Source organism: Ailuropoda melanoleuca, chromosome 5 (assembly GCF_002007445.2).
Source record: "Ailuropoda melanoleuca isolate Jingjing chromosome 5, ASM200744v2, whole genome shotgun sequence".
NCBI classification, from domain to species: domain Eukaryota; kingdom Metazoa; phylum Chordata; class Mammalia; order Carnivora; family Ursidae; genus Ailuropoda; species Ailuropoda melanoleuca.
Genome location: NC_048222.1, coordinates 61,913,570 through 61,933,287, shown reverse-complemented (window position 1 = coordinate 61,933,287; position 19,718 = coordinate 61,913,570). Strand labels below are relative to the sequence as shown.

The 19,718-nt window shown below is 36.8% G+C and overlaps 1 protein-coding gene across 2 annotated transcripts in view; it reads right to left on the bottom strand.

Moving 5' to 3' along the window:
- UBR1 (ubiquitin protein ligase E3 component n-recognin 1) overlaps positions 1 to 19,718 on the bottom strand; it is a 133,940-nt gene that overhangs the window by 110,197 nt on the left and 4,025 nt on the right. For both annotated transcript variants that reach the window (XM_002913189.4, XM_034661057.1), the window contains exons 2-3: positions 10,060 to 10,316; positions 7,981 to 8,059 (exon numbers count right to left, since the gene is read on the bottom strand). In XM_002913189.4, the coding sequence (XP_002913235.1) occupies positions 7,981 to 8,059; positions 10,060 to 10,316 (336 nt within the window). The remainder of the gene's footprint in view (positions 1 to 7,980; positions 8,060 to 10,059; positions 10,317 to 19,718) is intronic.

Sequence of the window (19,718 nt, the reverse complement as noted above, 5' to 3'; positions counted from 1 at the left end):
TACTATGAAAGACATAAGAGGTGTCAAGTACATGAGACCTGGGCCTTGTCCTGGAGTTTGCAGTCAGACGGGGATGAAGGACACATAAACATATCACTGTAATTTAGTAAATGAAGAAAGAGACACACAGAGGAAAGGGGCAGAGAAAAAGAAGACTGGTAGCGGGCTTTGTTTTCTTCTCCAGATTTATTCTAATTGACTCCGGAATGTGTTCAATAAAAGGATACCAATGTTAGAAGCTGGCCTGGTTTTGGTATCAGCTTCCAAGATACAAGAAAACCGTAGATAGGTGAACTCAGCTACTATTTTGGTTCTGTTTGATCAAAGCTACATTATTGTGATCTTGGCTTCCTGGGACTTAATCTACTTATCAAATCAATGACCTTGGCCCTGTCAGCAAGGATGATGGCAAAATAAACAGCCTTGTTCCTATTATCCAGGAAGCTGGCAAAGTAGCAATGCAAAGGTATTTCATATTCATCATTCCAGAATAAGCAAAGAGAAACAACATTAGAACAATCAAGAAAATATTTTTCAATGAAGTAGGGAAAAAAAAATTTTAAGATGGGTTCAACTTGAAAGGTTTTAGTTTAAAGGGTTTCTATTTAAAGGTTTCTGAAGGTTCTGTGGGATTCTATACCACTACTTGTAGTACATTTGGTATAATTCTTTCCTGAAGCACTCTGGCAAAATGTACTAAGAACCTTTGAAATTCATTTCTAAAAATTAACAGACTTTGTTTTTTAGAACAGTTTTAGGTTTAAAGAAAAATTAAGCAGAAAATACCAAGTTCTCATATACCCCTTCTTCCCCGACAGTTTCCCCTATGTATTAGAGTGATAACATTTGTTGCAAGTGAGGAGTCAATGTTGATACATTATTTTTTGATACATTATTAACTAAAGTTCATAATTTACATTAGGGTTTTCTGTGTTGTACTTTTTTAGTTCTAACAAATTAATAATGACATGTATATACCACTACAGTATCATACAGAATAGTTTTACTACCCTAAGTATCCCGTGCTCCACCTATTCAGTCCTCCATCCCTCCCACCACCATCCCCCAGGCCCTGAACTTTTTAGTCTCCACGGTGTTGCCTTTCCCAGAAGGTGATACAGCTAGAACCACACAGTATATAGTCTTTCACAGTAGCTTCTTTCACTTTGTAATACTCATTTAAGGTCCTGCCATCTCTTTCAGTGGTTCATTTCTTTTTATCACTGAAGAATATTCCATTGTATAGGTATACCAAAGTTTGTTTATCTATTCATCTATTGATGGACATCTTGGTTGCTTCCAAGTTTTGGCGAATGCGAAAAAAAGCAGCTATAAACATTCTTGTGCAGTTTTTTGCATGGATTTTTCAGTTCACTTGGGTAAATATTAAGGAACACAAGTGCTGGACATTATGGTTACAGTATGTTTACTTCTGCAAGAAACTGCCAAAATGTCTTCCAAGTAGCTTTACCATTTTGCATTTCGCCCAGGAATAAAAGATCCTGTTGCTCCTATCCTCATCAGCATTTGGTGTTGTCATTGTTTTGGATTTGTACTTCATTCTTGTTTTAATTTAATAACAGATGATGCTAAGCATTTTTCATGTACTCTTTGGCCATTTATATATGGCCAAACAGACTTCTTGGTGAAGTCTGTTTCAGGTCTTTTGCCCATTTTTTAACTGGGTTGTTCATTTTCTTAATGTTTAATTTTAAAGAGTACTTTGTATGCTTTGGATACCAGTAATTTATCACATACATGAACTGCAGACTTTCACCTAATCTGTGGCTTATCTTTTTATTTCCTGAAATGTCCATATTTTTTAATCCAGTAATTCCACCTCTGAGAACCTATTCTAAGGAAATAATCCTACATATAGAAAAATGATTCACATATAAAGATGTTTATAGCACAGTGCCTGGGTGGTTTTGTTGGTTAACCATCTGAATCTTTTTTTTTTTTTTTAAAGATTTTACTTATTTATTTGACAGAGAGAGACAGCCAGTGAGAGAGGGAACACAAGCAGGGGGAGTGGGAGAGGAAGAAGCAGGCTCCTAGCAGAGGAGCCTGATGTGGGGCTCGATCTCAGAATGCTGGGATCACGTCCTGAGCCGAAGGCAGACGCTTAACGACTGTGCCACCCAGCCGCCCCTAACCATCTGAATCTTGATTTCGGCTTGGGTCATGATCTCAGGGTGGTGAGTCTGAGCCCCAGGTTGGGCTCCACGCTCAGTATGGAGTCAGCCTGAGATTCTCCCCATCTCCCTCTCACCCTCCCCCCACTCGCACACATGCTCTCTAAAATAGATGAATCTTTAAAAAAAAAGGGGGGGTTATAGCAACACTGCTTACCATAAAAAAATACAACTGAATCCTAATTACATTCCCCCCAATAACAGGTAAACAGTTAAAATAAAGTATGGTTAAGTATTATATACACAATATGTTTTAAAGGAAACACCAAAAATTTAATGTATAATTTTATATATTTTGCTTTTTCCATATAAAAGTATACCATGGGAATTTTTTTTCTTTCACAACTTTATAAACTTCATTTGAAAACATTTATTTCTGATTAAAGGGGATGATTGTATGAATATAGGCACACCTCAGAGATCATACGCGTTCAGTTTCAGACCACTGAAATACAGCAAATAGCATGATAAAGTGAGTCAAATGACTTTTTTGGCTTCCCAGTACTTATAAAAGTTACATTTATACTATACTGCAGTCTATTAAGTATCTAAATTATTAAATGTCATTATCTTTAAAAAATGATGTGTATACCTTAATTTAAAAATACTTTACTGTTAAAAATGCTAACCATCACCTAAGGCTTCAGTAAGTGGTAATCTTTTTGCTGGTGGAGGGTATTGCCTTTATGTTGATGACTGCTGACTGATCAGCATGGTGGCTGCTGAAGAAGGGGTGGCTGTAGAAATTTCTTCAAATAAGACAACAATGAAGTATACCACATTGACTGACTCTTTCGTGAACAATTCCTCTGTTCTATGCAATGCTATTTGATAGCATTTTATCCACACTAGAACTTCTTTCAAAATCGAAGTCAATCCTCTCAAACCCTGCCCACTAATTTATCAACTATGTTTATGGAATATTCTAAATCTTGTCATTTCAACAATCTTCACCCAGAGTAGATTCTGTCTCAGGAAACCACTTTCTCTGCTCACCCATCAAAAGCAACTCTTCATCCGTTACAGTTTTATTTTGAGATCTAACAAGTCAGTCACGTCTTCAGGCTCCACTTGTCATTCTAATTCTCTTGCTATTCCTAATACATCTGCAGTTATTTTCCTCCAATGAAGTCCTGAACCCCTCAAAATCATCCTTGAGGGTTAGAATCAATTTCTTCCAAATTCCTGTTTGTGATTTTTCCTTCTGCGCACAAATCACGAATGTTTTTAATGGCATCTAAAATGATGAATCCTTTCTATAAATTTTCCAATTTACTTTGCCCAAACCCATCAGAGAAATCACTATATATAGCAGCTATGATTTTATGATATGTATTTCTTAAAGGAGACTTGAAAGTTGTAATGACGCCTTGATTCACAGGCTGCAGAATGGATGCAGTGTTAGCATCAAAACAACATTAATCTTATTGTACATCTCCATCAGAGCTCTTGGGTGACAGATGCAACTGTTAGTGGGCAGTCATATTTGGAAAGGAATCTTTTATCTGAGCAGTAGGTCCCAACAGTGAGCTTAAAATATTAAGTAAACCATGTTGTAAACGGAAATGCTGTCATCCAGGTGTTGTTGTTTCATTTATAGAGCACAGGCAAACTAGTTTTCATGTAATTCTTAAAGGTCCTAGGATTTTCAGAAATGTAAATGAGCACTGGCTTCAACTTCAAGACATCAGTTGCATTAGCCCATAACAAAAAAGTCAGCATGTCTTTTGAAGCTCTGAAACCAAGCAATGACTTTTCTCTGGCTACTGAAGTCCTAGATGGCATCTTCTTCCAATACAAGACTGTTTTCTCTACATTGAAGATCTGTTGTCGAGTACAGCCACCTTCATTAATGATCTCAGCTAGGTCTCCTGGATAACTTGTTGCAGCTTCTAGATCAGCACTTACTGCTTCACCTCACACTTTATATTACAGAGACGGCTTCTTTCCTTAAACCTCATGAACCAACCTCTGCTAGCTTCCAACTTTTCTTCAGTAGCTTTCTCACTTCTCTCAGCCTTTACAGAATTGAAGAGCATTACAGCCCTGCTCTGGATTAGGCTTTGGTTTAAGGGAATGTTGTGGATGGCATGACCTTCTATCCAGACCCCTCAGACTTTTTCCAGATCAGCAATAAGGCTGTTTTGCTTTCTAATCATCCATCTGTTCACTGGAATAGCACTTTTAATTTCCTTCAAGAACTTTTCCTTTGCATTTACAACTTAGCTAACTGGCACAAGAGGTCTCGCTTTCAGCCCAACTCAGCTTTCACCATGCCTTCCCCGCTAAGCTTAATCATTTCTAGCTTTTGATTTAAAATGAAAGATGTGTGGTTCTTCCTTTCACTTGAACACTTAAGAGGCCATTGCAGGGTTATTAACTGGCATGATTTCAATACACTTGAGTCTCAGGGTATAGGGAGGCCTGAGGAGAGTGAGAGAGACAGGGGAATAGCCAGTCAGTGGAGCAGTCAGAACACACACAACCTTTATCAATTAAGTTTGCTGTGGGTGCAGTTTGTGACAGCCCAAAACAATTACAATAGTAATATCAAAGATCACTGAACACCATGACAAATATAATAATAATGAAAAAGTCTAAAACATTGCGAAAATTACCAAAATGTGACACAGAAACATGGAGTGAACAAATGCTGTTGGAAAAATGGTACCAACAGACTTGCCACAGCATTGCCACAAACCTTCAACTGTAAAAAGCACAGTATCTGCAAAACACAATTAAGTGAAGTGCAATAAAATAAGGTATGTCTATATATTGTTTGTTGTAACTCACTTTCCTTGCTTTAAAGGAAACATTTATCTATTTAAAAATAATCTTTAACAGTGGGTGTTTGTTTATTTTGAGGAGAAAATGCAGAAGTTAGCATCAGATTATTTTAAAAAATAGTACTGCAGTATGTTCTTTTTTTTATATCTACTTTTTTTAATGTGTGCACAAGCATATGAGTTCTACTCTTTTAACAAATTTCAACTACGCAATACAGTGTTATCAACTATAGTCACTGCCTTGCACGTTAGATCCTAAGACCTTATTTTATCTTATTGTAGGCTTTCTCAGGAGATAAACTACAGAGAACCTAGCGATCATGAAGAGTCACATTACACACAGCAAGACAAACAGTTCAAAATTTCAACTCTGTTATTTTCTTGTTCTCAAGTTGTTTTGGAGTATCAGCCACTGAAAGTTTTTCTTGGTCCTGTCCCCTTCACACAGTGTCCAATCTTCAGTCTGTCCCCTGTCATTTCTCTTCTTCCTCTTCTCTGGAGCAACACATATCCCTTCCTATCTCTTCCACTCTTTTTTTTTTTTAATGGCTTCTTTTTTCCCTTTTATGAAGTGTTTTGTTATATAAAAGAATATACACAGTGTATAGATAAGTTACAAGGTATAACAAAGAAATGAACACTCATGAACCCAGCACCCAACCCAAGCGAATATTAATACTGCTGAAACTGCCTGTGCCATCATTCAGAGTCTCATTGTCGTACCTGCCCTAGAAGTTACTACTCACCTGAATTATGCTTATTAGTCATTCACTTGCTTTTCTTTAAAATTTCACCACACGTACAGGTATTCCAGAGAGATTCTGTCAATTTATTCTCCCATCAAAAGTGTTATGTTCCCTTAACACTCACATTTGATGGGCAATATTTTTTAAAGCTTACCGACATCACCTTTTATTAGTCATAAAATAGCCCATCCTTCTGATGACTCAAAGGTTCCTGAGTAAGCCATGTAAGCACCTTCTTCTGTAAGTAGAGCTCTGTAAAACCTCAAGATGGTAAACCTAAGTATGCTCCATAAAAGAGTGCTTTGTGGTGGTGATGTAAACTAGTAAGCTTTAAAAACTTGAAGGTAGCTTGGTGAAAAGGTTCCCAAAATTTAACAAATGAGTTTTTACCAGTCTACAGAAAAACCAGAAAAGGAAGAAATTGTAGTGAGCTCTTTCACAGAGCTACATGGATGCAATTTAAAAGACTGCTCTTTATTCTGGGATTATCCTACTTCCTTGGAATTAAAATGTCTTTTTCCTTTATAAAATGATAGGAAATGGCAGGTATATTTGGTTGCTGTCCATGTGTCCTTTTTAAAATTAAAACTGAACTTACTTGGCCAAAGAAAAATTTGAAAACCCTATGTCGCATCCAAAGTTTTTGCAAACTGTACTGATCCACAAAATCCCAAACCTTGGAAAGCATAAGCTTAGAAGTCTTTAAATCTGAGGAACTGGAAAACTTTGGTCTTGAGACTTTTAGCATCTCTCCCCAATAGTCTCCCAGAGTAAAAATGAGAAGAAATTAACAACTTCCTCTTGTCTCTACCTCTGGCATTCTTTCTTTGGTTCTCCAGCATAAGAAATACTATAATTAGTGGAGGTGACAAGGAAATACAGAAATATGGAATACAGTTAACAAATGCTTAACTTAATAAATCTCATCAGCGATTAGCTTTGCAATCATGGGAAAACATTTTAACCGCACTATATCATAGGTTCCTTAATCTGTTTATTCTTGTGTACAATAATAATACCTATAATCTATACCTATAGCCCATCACCTCCTGAAATAGAAGTGGTAATGTTGAGGCCAGTCTCATAACATGAATAGCACCTTCAACTATATGGAAGACACAGACATAACTTCAAGATGTTATATATATTTACACAGGACTTTTTACACAGGCACATTTAATAGGATGTTAAAGAGAACCAACAATAACATCAACAACATCTGTCTAAGCCCAGAGTATACAAAGTATACAACCAATACAAATATTTGAGAAATACATTTCAGCTCAAAATAACAAAGTCGTCTAAAAATGTAACAAGTAAGGAAAAAGCCCTCAACCTAGTTAGTAATTAGGAAAATTAAAACCACAATGTGATACCACTATATACACAACAGACTGGCTAAAATTAAAATGACTGACAAGACCAAATCTTCCAAGAATGTGCAGGAATGGGAACTCTCACACAGTGTCGGAGAGGCTATAAATTAGTAGAACCACTTTGGAAAACAATGTGACATTATTTATTATAACTAAAGATTCACATGCCCTAGAACTCAGCATTCTATTCCAGATATATACCTTAGAGAAACTACTAGACATGTGTACCAAAATACACAAATAAGAATGTTCACAGCACAACTGTTCATAACAGCCCCAAACTAGAAAACAATCTACATATACAGTACAATGAATAAAGACAACATGGATTATTGAACACTATAAGGTCATTGGACAAACTACAGCTATTAGACATAATACTGACTGAAAGAAGCTACTCAACAAGAAAAAGATACAGCATGACTCCATCTATATAAAGCTCAAAAACAGATAAAACTTTTCAGTGTCATTTGGATGATAAACTAAAAAAGTCAAGGAAACCATTATCACACAACACAGGAGAAAGGTTATCACAATGGGAGAGAGAAAGACTGTAATCTAGAAGGGATAAACAGGAGGCCTCTGAGAGCTGACAACGTCTATTCTTGACCTAAGTAGTGGTTACACAGATGTTTGCTTCATAGTTACTCTAAGTTGTTCACATGCTTTATACAATCTTTTGTATAAAAATGATATATCTCACAAAAAAATTACAAAGGGCTACCTCTTGAGGTAGATCTCCTATCACGTGATATTTAATCAAAGCTAAAGGTTCACATATCAGAGCTATGGTAGCAAGAATTCAAGTAGTGATAGGAATTTGGACTAGATAGCCACCAGGTTTCTGCTAATTTGGAGATTTTATGGATTTTCATACCTTGTAACGATGATTTTTATGAACGCTATTCTGGAAGCAGTCCATACAGAGTACACATGTTGGGTCAATTGCACAGTCCCTGAAAAAGATTAAAAATTAGATTCCAAAATTTAGAAGATGCCAATGATGTTTAAGGTATGACTATAACATAATGTGAATGAGTTTCCTGTGTGATGCACTAGCTTGAATACGAAAATGTCTCAAAAACTAAATTCCAATGGGGCGCCTGGGTGGCACAGCGGTTAAGCATTTGCCTTCAGCTCAGGGCGTGATCCTGGCATTATGGGATCGAGCCCCACATCAGGCTCCTCCGCTGTGAGCCTGCTTCTTCCTCTCCCACTCCCCCTGCTTGTGTTCCCTCTCTCGCTGGCTGTCTCTATCTCTGTCAAATAAATAAATAAAATCTTTAAAAAAAACCAAAAAACTAAATTCCAGGCGCGCCTGGGTGGCACAGCGGTTAAGCATCTGCCTTCGGCTCAGGGCGTGATCCTGGCGTTATGGGATCGAGCGCCAATCAGGCTCTTCTGCTATGAGCCTGCTTCTTCCTCTCCCACTCCCCCGCTTGTGTTCCCTCTCACTGGCTATCTCTATCTCTGTCAAATAAATAAATAAAATCTTTAAAAATAAATAAATAAATAAATAAAAATAAAGTCTACTAGGAGGGGCGCCTGGGTGGCACAGCGGTTAAGCGTCTGCCTTCGGCTCAGGGCGCGATCCCGGCATTATGGGATTGAGCCCCACATCGGGCTCTTCCGCTATGAGCCTGCTTCTTCCTCTCCCACTCCCCCTGCTTGTGTTCCCTCTCTCGCTGGCTGTGTCTATCTCTGTTGAATGAATAAATAAATAAAATCTTTAAAAAAAAAAAAAAGGCTACTAGGAAATAAAGATTGCTTAATTATACTCTTGAAAATAATATATGATCTACTGACCTATTTAGAGCAGAATGTCTCAACCTCAGCAGTACTGACATTCCAAACTGGGTAATTACTTATTGGGGATAGAGGAGACTGTCCCGTGCACTGCAGGATGCTTCAGCAGCAACCCTGTCCTCTACCCACTGGATACTAGTACCATTTCCCCAGTTGTGACAATTTAAAATGTCTCCATGACACTTTTGGAGAAGTGAGATCTACAACGTCTATTATACCTTAGCTGAAACTGATTGGGCTTCAGCTAAAATATATATAAGAAGATAAACAAACCTCACTACCTATGTAGCAAAATAATACACAAAATACAAAAGGTGACTTTTTACCCTGAGAAAAGAATAGGATAAAGATACTATTTTCTTAACAACCGTTAACTGTATGTAAACCAGTCAAAAACCCAGAATTACGGTGAAGCCAAAAACAATTCTCTGAATTTATAAAGTCTAAAAATTCACTCCTAAACTGAACTACCTCTAATAAATGGAGGAAAAAAACCCACTAAAACTAGAGTGCAGCTAAGATCTAAAAGATGAAAACATCAGGCTGGGGTAGGGAATGAAAACGCTCTCTGTGCTACTCTGATGTTTAAGACAACTGCTCTTACAAAGGACAAAAAGCCTAAAGCTGCTTCCAGTTTCCCTGCCACTGGCCTTTCCTATTCAACTGAATTCCAACTGTTCCTACAGGTCCACAATCCCTTGACACCAAATCTCACTTGGTAACAAAAATTGACCTGAAATGACATGAGACTACAGACTTTATTTATACCACTTGCTATGAATAGTCATAGATTTCTTACAGAAATGTTAGTTTGATGATAGGATCATGCAATGACACTGCCTGAAAAGTGTTCAGAATTCTGAAATACACCTGGCCCTAGGGATTCATCTAAGAGTATGTGGACTATATTATAAACAAGGCAGAAGTCCATCACTTAAATACTTTTAGAGAACAGAAAAGTGAGACGACTATTTTAGTCATATATTCAAAAACAAGCTATACAAGCAAAAACAGATTTGTAAGTGCACAATAAAAGGAAAATAAGTATGATTTAGTATAAATAGTAATAAGCAAAATAAAATATATATAAAATAAGTACAAAATACCAAAACTGAAATTATAACCAATACTATAAACTTCTAATTCTTACCTACAAGAATATGTTGTCTCTCCACTTTTGAAAACCTTCCCACAGAGTTGAAATGCTCCACTGTGCTTCAATTTCTCTAAGCAAATATCTGGATCTTCTCCAAATAAGTACCACTCCAGTGGAGTGAATATGGACATTTGTATACTCTCCTCCTGCTTTTCCAAGTCTGGGTCCATTTCAGCAGAATAAATTTCTGGCACCAACTGTGCCAAATGGTGCAAGAAAGTAGTATAAAAATCAACTTGCTGATCCCACCACTGAAAGAAAAGAAAAGAAAATGAAAATTAGACTTTGCTACAAGTTTCCTCTTGAAGATGTAGGGGGACAAATATTGGCACAATTCTGTAATTTCAGAGAAAGTGATTTACAATATATTATTTTATCCTCCACCAAGACAAAAGGAAAGTGGGTAAAAGGAAAGTGGTATTTAAGAAAACAGCCTTAAAATAAGTGGTTGCCCACATTCCACATATACCTGGAAAAAGAAAGAGCAGCTGTAGTGGGTGAGAATTACCCTTCCCTCTTGGAATGGGCAACTCCTGGTCTGTGAAGACAATTCTATTACCAGTCAGCTGTTGTACAAAGCATTCCCCACACTCTTAGTTTAATTGTTTTAAGGAACCATAACATTTACTGAGAGATCAAAACGAAAGAGTCCAAAAGAGTTTTTAGCCAAAAGCACAAAACATAAAAGAAAATGGATAAATTAGACTCATCAAAGTCTGGGCTTCAGAGGGGAGGGGGGTGGGGGAATGGGACAGACTGGTGATGGGTAGTAAGGAGGGCACGTATTGCATGGTGCACTGGGTGTTATACGCAACTAATGAATCATCGAACTTTACATCAGAAACTAGGGATGTACTGTATGGTGACTAACATAATATAATAAAAAAAACATTTAAAAAATTTAAAAAAACAAAGTCTAAAGTCTAAAACGTATGAGTATAAAGTATGAGTATAAAGACTCATCAAAAAGTAAACCTAAACCCTTCTGCTCTTCAAAAAAGAAACTATTTCAGATGGCTTATTTGTACATGAAAACATGCTCAACATCATTAGTCATTAGAGAAATGCAAATTAAAATGACAGTGAGATACCCCTACACAACCTATTATATTAAAGTGTAGATACAAATAAAATAAAAAACTAACAATACCAAGTATTGACAGGATGCAGGAAACTGGAAAAGGAAAATGCTGGTAGGAACTGAAAATGGTATAGCCACTTTACAAAGAGTTTGGTAGTTTCCTTACAGTTAAACATATACTTACCTTATGACCCAGCAATCAAACTCTTAACAGTCTACCTAAGAAATGAAAACTTACGTTTACACAAAAAAGTATACATGAATGTTATAGCAGCTTCAAATTGCTAAAACCCAGAAATCACCTTCAACTGGTGAATTAGAAACAAACTGTGTTACAGTCAAACCATGGAATACTGATCAGCAATAAAAAGAATAAGTTATCAATACATACAACATCAAAATCTATTATTGTAAAAACAGTCTAACTCAAAAGGCTATGTACTGCCTCTTAGCAACTGGGGACATGTTCATAGTGACAGCATCTGTGTGAACTGAGCAGAGCTCATCTCTATGCCAAATTCCTGATGCCCATCATATGTGGGTTTCATAGACACTACATGCAGGTTTTAATAACACCACCATTCCACTCTTATCTTCAAACAAGACAGCTTTCCAAGTATCAAGAAATGGCCTGTTAAAAAAGGCATTTGGGGATTACTCACTGGCCATTTGGGCTTAAAAGTGAGGTATGGTTACCCTAAACCATCCAATCAGCCCAGCGTGACCAATTTTCAATGGCACTTAAGTAACAGCAAGCTTAAATGAACAGAGGTAAGGGAAACAGGAGGTTGAGTGCTCAGATCTCTAGTATTAACCCAACACTGACAATTTAGTTGCACCTAACATCCTTCTAATTAAATTAATGTTATTCATTTGAAACGGGCTGGCTTTCTGTTTTTATTGGTATTTCATGTTTGTCTCATAGTTATGTAAAAACTGGCATTTATACATAGTTTTGTATTTGTACACATTACAGTTATATTCTAAAAAAAATTTAAAATTTTAAAGGCTATGTACTGTATTATTCCATTTATATGACATTCTGGAAAAGGCAAAACTACTATCATGATGAAGGACTGCACAGTGGTCGCCAGGGGTTTACTACAAAGTAGAAGTGAGGAAATTTTTTTAAAAAATTTTATTTATTTGAGAGTGAGAGAGAACAAGCGCAGGGAGGGTCAGAGGGAGAAGCAGACTCCCCCGCTGTGCAGGGAGCCCAACATGGGGCTCAATCCCAGGACCCTGAGATCATGACCTGAGCCGAAGGTCTTTAACCGACTGGGCCACCCAAGTCGCCCCTGAAGTGAGGGAATTTTGGAGTGCAATGGAATTTTTCAATACCTGTATTATGATGATGGTTACACAACTGCTAGCAAATATCAAAACTCACAGAATCGTATAATAAAAGTTGTTTAATTTACGTAAATTTTAAAAATGAATTTCATAGTATATACTTTAAAAGATAAAAAGGAGAGCCACTGAGGTGCCTAAGTGGCTCAGTCAGTGGAGCATGTGACTCCTGATCTTGGGGTTGTAAGTTTGAGCCCCATGTGGGGTGTAGAGATTACTTAAAAATAAAAAAATCTGAAAAAAAAAAAAAAGTGAGGCCAAATAGTTTCAAAACATCTCCCTGAAGATACTTATTAACTAAAAGGGGGAAAAGGTAATAAGTTTAAAGTAAAGAAACCCTGCAGATATCAACTAAACCAAGTGAATAATGTAAGTATCAGCAGTAATAAGAATAATGATACCAAAAATTCCTTAATATGATACACTGAGAAGGCTATGGTACCACTTTTGTGTTATTTCTGCCAAAAATGCATAGCCTCATTATAATCATGAGAAAACATCAATCCAAATTGAGAAATATTTTACAAAATAATTGTTCAATATTCTTCAAAAATGTCAAGGTCATTTTGAAAAACAAGGCAAGAACAAGACACTGTTACAAACTTAAAAAGACTATGGAGAAAATAAGAGCCTATTACAGACTGGAGGCAACAAAGGAGAAATAACTAAATCTAATGTGAGATCCTAGATAGGATCCTGGAACAGAAAAACATTTAATGTCAGTGGGAAAACTATTATAATTCAAATAAGGTCTATAGTTTAGTTACTATCAATATTAATTTCCTGATAAATATACTACGGTTATGTAAGATGCTAACATTAGGGAATGCAGGTGTGAAGGACATAAGAGAACTGTTACTGCTATTTTTGCAACTTTTCTGTAAGTCTAAAATGAGCTGAAAAGAAAAAAAGAACCGATACTGAAGATGATTATTTACTAATTTAGAAAGCCATTAATAATATACAGTTTGGTAAAACAGGTTACAAAGCAGTATGTATAAAATCTCACTTTGGCTAAATATTTCATATGAGGGGAAAAAATCAGGAGGAATATACACCAAAATGTTAACAGCAGTAGGTAGTGAGAGTTTAGCATATTTTCACAGAATTCATACATTGGCTTACCTAATGTGAATAATATTCTTAGTGACATTTTCCATATTTGGGGGGAATTTTTTCATTGTAAAATTAAAAATATTTTACTAAAACCTTAAAAAAAACCAACTATACCTTCCAGTATTCTAACTTCCAACTTTTCTAGGGTACACTCAGACTAACAACTTGTTTCCTCCACAAATGTAGCAACAACTGTAACTATGAAATAAACAATATCTAATGTTCTATGGTATAACTAAGGTTCTTTTCTCCAAACAATACTAGATGAAAAAAAAATCCTGTATATATATTTACTGCTACATCCCAAACAAAAAATTCTTCTGTGTTACCTAATTATGGAAGGCACAGAATAAGTTCTTTTCAAGTTTTTGAAGAATACTTTGAAGAACATGAGAAATTTGACAGTCACCAAAACCTAAGGGATCTTTTGGTTCAAGTCTCTCATTTTACAGATGAAAAACACGAGTCACAGGGAAAAGTAAACTGTCTTTTCCAAGATCGAATAACCAATCAGTATCAGAGTCAGGAACAGAAGTTAGGTATCCTAACTCCTAAGTTCAGTGCTCACTGTACTCAACCAAATATAAGTACACAGTACTTTTAAATTTACCCTTAAGACTAATCAATTTCATTTTAATCATAAAACAACAAGAAACATAGTTTTGCCTTCTTTCTATTACTTTCCTCCAAATGAAGCCTCTTCACTAACAACTGCCTAACATTACTGTGTACTGCTAAATATTCTTAAATTGTATCTGTCATTACATATCTTGGTGTGAACTAATATTTAATTCCTTTTTTAAAAGATTTTATTTATTTATTCATCAGAGAGAGAGAGAGACAGAGAGAGCACAAGCAGGGGGAGCAGCAAGCAGAGGGAGAAGCAGGCTCCCCACTGAACAAGGATCCCAACGTGGGACTCGGTCCCAGGACTCTGGGATTATGACCTGAGCCGAAGACCGATGCTTAACCAACTGAGCCACCCAGGCGTCCCAGTGTGAACTAATATTTTAAAATGTTATCTTTATACTGTTGGTTGATTGGGCAGAATGTCTGGGTGTTGATGCCTTAAATGCCCTCTCCAGTGATCTTACCACTAGCTCTCCATCCTTCCATCCCCACCGGAAGTTATTCCTTAAGGTCCATCAAACTCAAGGCACTCCTCTCTGACTACTACACTGATCAGCCTAAGAAAACTTCTGTCCCTTGTAACTCAAATACAGCACGTACTGAAGGAGGTACTCATCCAGTACCTATACCTCTGCCAGATAACACTAGTTACCTTTATATGTGTACACCTAGCCTCTTCACCCAGACTATAAATTCCCTGAAGGACGGAACGCCGCCTTCCAAATCCCTGTATCCCCACAGGCCCACCACAAATACTTAATAAAAGTTCTCTTGGGGCGCCTGGGTGGCTCAGTTGGTTAAGCGTCTGACTCTTGATTTCGGCTCAGGTCATGATCTCAGGGTTGTGGGACTGAGCCCCACATCAGGCTTCGTGCTCTGTGAGGAGTCTGCTTGAGATTCTCTCCCTCTCCCTCTGCCCCTCCCTGCCGTTCTCATGGTCTATCTCTCTAAATAAATAAATAAAATCTTTAAAGAAAAAAAACTCAGTCATTGCTGAATGTTATGCATTTCTTGCTAGACACAACAAAGCAAATATTGACATTAAGCCTTCTAAAACTACAGAATTCTTACAGGAGATAAAGTATAATTTCACTCTTTCATAAAGACTCTTTCCTAGATGACTGCCACATCTACAAAAAATCTTTTCAACTAAGATTTGTCTTTTTCTCCAGAGAAGAAAAACTACACAGCATGTATTTTACTGGGTGACACGTTCAGGAATTATTGGTGCCTGGAGTAGGCTTGATTTTCTTATTTATTTGTTTTGCTGTTTTTAGTATTTTTACCCATTTCGGATAACAATAAAATTAAGAATTTTTCATTTCAATGTCCAGAAGGAAAAAAATTTTTTTTCAACGTTTGGAGTTCAGAGGCTTTTTTAATTGACTGTTCTGTAAAAACAAGTTCTCACAACATTTAAATTCCCAAACATTCCAAACATTTTCCTCATCCCCATGGAGATTAAGATACATTCTCAGTTCTGACCCAGGGACTTGGATGCCTGTTTGGAAACATCATTCTGAAAAAGGAACGTACTTTTAGAACGTTCCTTTTGTTCAAACCACAACTTACACTTCCTTAGACAACTGCTGACATCTACAAGGCTTCAGACTCTTTTCCAACTCTCTTTTCCAACTCTCTTTTCCAACTCTTTTTCCAACTCTTCCATTTTAGAGTAAAACAATATCAAGAGGCTCTAGGATTGTTCATAGCAAGTACCGGATGAGTGTAATTGGAGTATCTCCAGGTATCAAGAAATCTTTTGGTTACTCAAAGTTTTCTTGTAATATTGTTTGACAGACTCATAAAGTTTCATAAAAACAAGCAAACAATAACAAAACCCCTATTTCAACTGCTTACCCCATGAGGAATCCTATCTATAACATATCTGATAATTAGTTCCCTAAGCCTGTCTGAACACTTCCTTTCAGCCAATGTCCATTCTTACAGCTCCTAATTAAACCAAAATCTACTCTCCTGTAATTTTTATCCTATACTGCCTGAAAATAATCCATACAATTTACTCTGCTCTTTCATCGAACAACCTTTCAAATAAATGAAGATTAACTATTAAGTCTCTCATCGGTCTCTTTATTCTGGAGCTACACTGGAACACAGAAACTAAAGAAATCTGTCCATCCCTAGAAATGACATCTGACCATCCCTAAAGCCATGGTATTCAGACTACTCTCTATGTTGATTACTCTTTTACGGAACATGCACAATGGGCCTCTGTATAGAGGAGTGGGACTATTTCTTACCTTCCTTATCCAGGGTACTTAACTGCTCAAAAAGGTCACATTCATTTTTTTGGCAGCCACATCATATTATGACTTAGTACATTTGCAGACAACTAAAACCCTTAGGTCAATCACACATAAGAGACCTGGTCCTATATACAAATACCTAGCCCGAGGTATAAGGCTGTACTTTCACCACAATTAAATTTCCCTTTGTTAGTTTTGATGCAATATTCAGACTAAGGAGATTTTTTTGTATATGTGTCCTATAACATATTTCTTATCCTTGCCAGCTTTGTGTTGTTCATAAATATGATAAGTAAGTATACTATGTCTTCATGGTATTGATAAAATAAGCTAGGGTCAAATATAGAATCAGGTGACAAATAAGGCCCCTCTCTTTTATGATATTACATAAGCATACTGTCAGAATTTAGTTTTTGAAAGCATTCAAAAGTCATTCTCTTCCTTTTTCTTCTCTGATCATACGTTCATGCTCCAATTTTCTAAGCTCTCCTTGAAATCTTCGGAACAATGAAATCTGCTTTCCCAAACTCTGGAGTACACATCTCATATTCTCTTTTTTTTTTTTTCTTAAGATTTTATTTATTTATTTGACAGAGAGAGACAGCCAGTGAGAGAGGGAACACAGGCAGGGGAGTGGGAGAGGAAGAAGCAGGCTCCTAGCGGAGGAGCCTGACGTGGGACTTGATCCCAGAACGCTGGGATCATGCCCTGAGCCGAAGGCAGACGCTTAACGACTGCACAACCCAGGCGCCCCTCTCATATTCTCTTTCTGATGTACTGAATATAGAATTGCAAATGGACTAAAATCCTTTCTTAGACTACAAGGTAGAGTATGTGTATATATAAAAATAAATGGATAAATTAATAGATTTTTCTTCCTGTTCTCAAGTCATTCTAGCTTACCCATAAATACCAAAAAGTTCAAAGGCATTTTTAAAAGTAGTCCATAAAGACATAGTTAAGTGGTTAAGCCCCACTCCTCCAAACAAGTCAAATAGACTTTGTTCTGAAGAATGGCATTAAGTAAACTATTAGACGGAGGATTATTATATTCAAGTGATTAACAGCAGACTCCATCCTGGACAGGGCCTGTATCATTCCCGGATAGCAAGCAGGCACTTAGGGAAGCACAATAACTCTTCTAGAGTCATTCAGTAACATTTATTTAGTACAGCATATTTCCATAAGCACTTAGCGTACTATAGAGTGCAACTTAACATTTCAAAAAAAGGCTGTACCAAATGCTTAAAAAAAAACCAAACTCATCAAGTAACAATTGTTTCTTCAACAGGAGGCATGTTAACTCAGAATACCTTAAAAGAACACACAGGAGTTCACAGTAAATTACCTGGGACTAAAGAGGTCTTAATATTTTGTCTTAAGTTACCTGAGGCAGTAAGTTAAAAGCTTAAAGAAAACTTTCGGAGAGCACAGTGTATGATCAGCACCTGAAAGAAATGGGTAAAATGATGGCAAGGGAAATCTGAAATAACCCTCAAGGCCAGCACACATGAAGAGAGGATGGTCAGGACACTGCATTGGTTCATCGTGCATCACTGATTTATATACACATCTACCCAGTCTCTCCATGCAGTATTGAGGACAAAAACATCTTTATTTGCAGGACAATGTCTGTTATTAAACATAAGCAGTCCATCTTCAGCACCAGCTTATCCACCCTAAATTACTCTTCTTCCCTAGGGTATTACAGGTAGTGGGACTGAATCTATCACTCTAATCTGCAGTTCTACACCTCAACTTCATATTTGAGTCTACAGAGTCTGATATTGAAAATCAGAATTTTCCTTAGCTGTACACAACAGAAATTAGGAGATGATGAAAAAACAACAGGCACTAGGCCCTGCTACGATCTGTGACAAAGCACTTCAGTCAGGACTCAAGAGACTTCGTTTTTGTCCTAGTTTTCTCATCATAAGTGTGTCCTTACTATAGAAAGCTGTGCTCTGGCCTAAAATGACACAGATTCCAATTTTTAAGAAATATCACCACCACTGAAAATTAACATATAACTTATTCCTTCTTCTATATCTTAGTATTTTACTTATTTTTTTAAGATTTTTATTTTTTTAAGTAATCTGTACACCCAACGTGGGGCTCAAACTCACAACCCTGAGATCAAAAGTCACATGCTCCATTGACTAAGCCAGCCAGGTGCCCCATCTCAGTATTTTAAGGTCAACTATCAAAATAAATTTTTATTTTTTAAAGATCCACTACACGAGAGTGTAGATAAATTTTTTCTTGATTTTCATAATGATTATTGCACAAACATAACAATACTAAACTGAAAAAAAAACCCTAAAATCCCATTTGGAGACAATATAACTTTGGGAATAATGGAGATGTTCTGTACACCAATTTAGTAGTCGTTACACAGGTGTATACATTTATCAAAACTCATCAACCAAAACACTTAAAATGGAAGCATTTTATTGTACTTAAATATAACTCGATGTTAATTTTTTTAAATTCCCCTCTCAATTTTAAACGTTTTAGCCTCATTTTCTCTTAACCTCCTCAACTCCTATTACCTCTACCCCTCCACCTCCACTCCACCTCAGTTATTGTCTCCTCATTCATTCATTCATGCATGCATTCAATAAAAATTTTGAAACATGTTAGGTACTGGAGATACAGGTGTGAACAAGAAACAGCTCATGCTCTCAAAGAGTTTATTGTCTAGAAGGAAAGACAGACAGCTAATAGGCAATGCTCAGGACAGCCTGAGGCATGCTGCATACAACAGGAATATGAAAAGGGTGCTCTAGGAATGCACAGAGGCTCATCTAACCTGGTTCTTCCATCACAAAACCTGATGTGCCTCCATGTTCTCAAATTCCAAAACCCCTAACTGACCATAATGTTCATTCTTCCTTTTATGTCAACATCATAACTTTTAATAACTCAAATCCCACCAATTCCCCCACAGAATTCCTGTTTTGGCTTTTCCTACACCCCTCCCTTCAGCCTGGACCCCAATGTTAGTTACTACCCTAATATGCTCCCTCATTTCTCTTCCCATCCTGCCTCCACAATTCCCTCATCCAATCACTACCAATCTTGTTAAAATAAATCACTAATGTTGATTCTCAGTTATTCATTAAGAGTATGTAAATGTCGGGGCATCTGGGTGGCACAGCGGTTAAGCGTCTGTCTGCCTTCGGCTCAGGGCGTGATCCCCGCGTTAT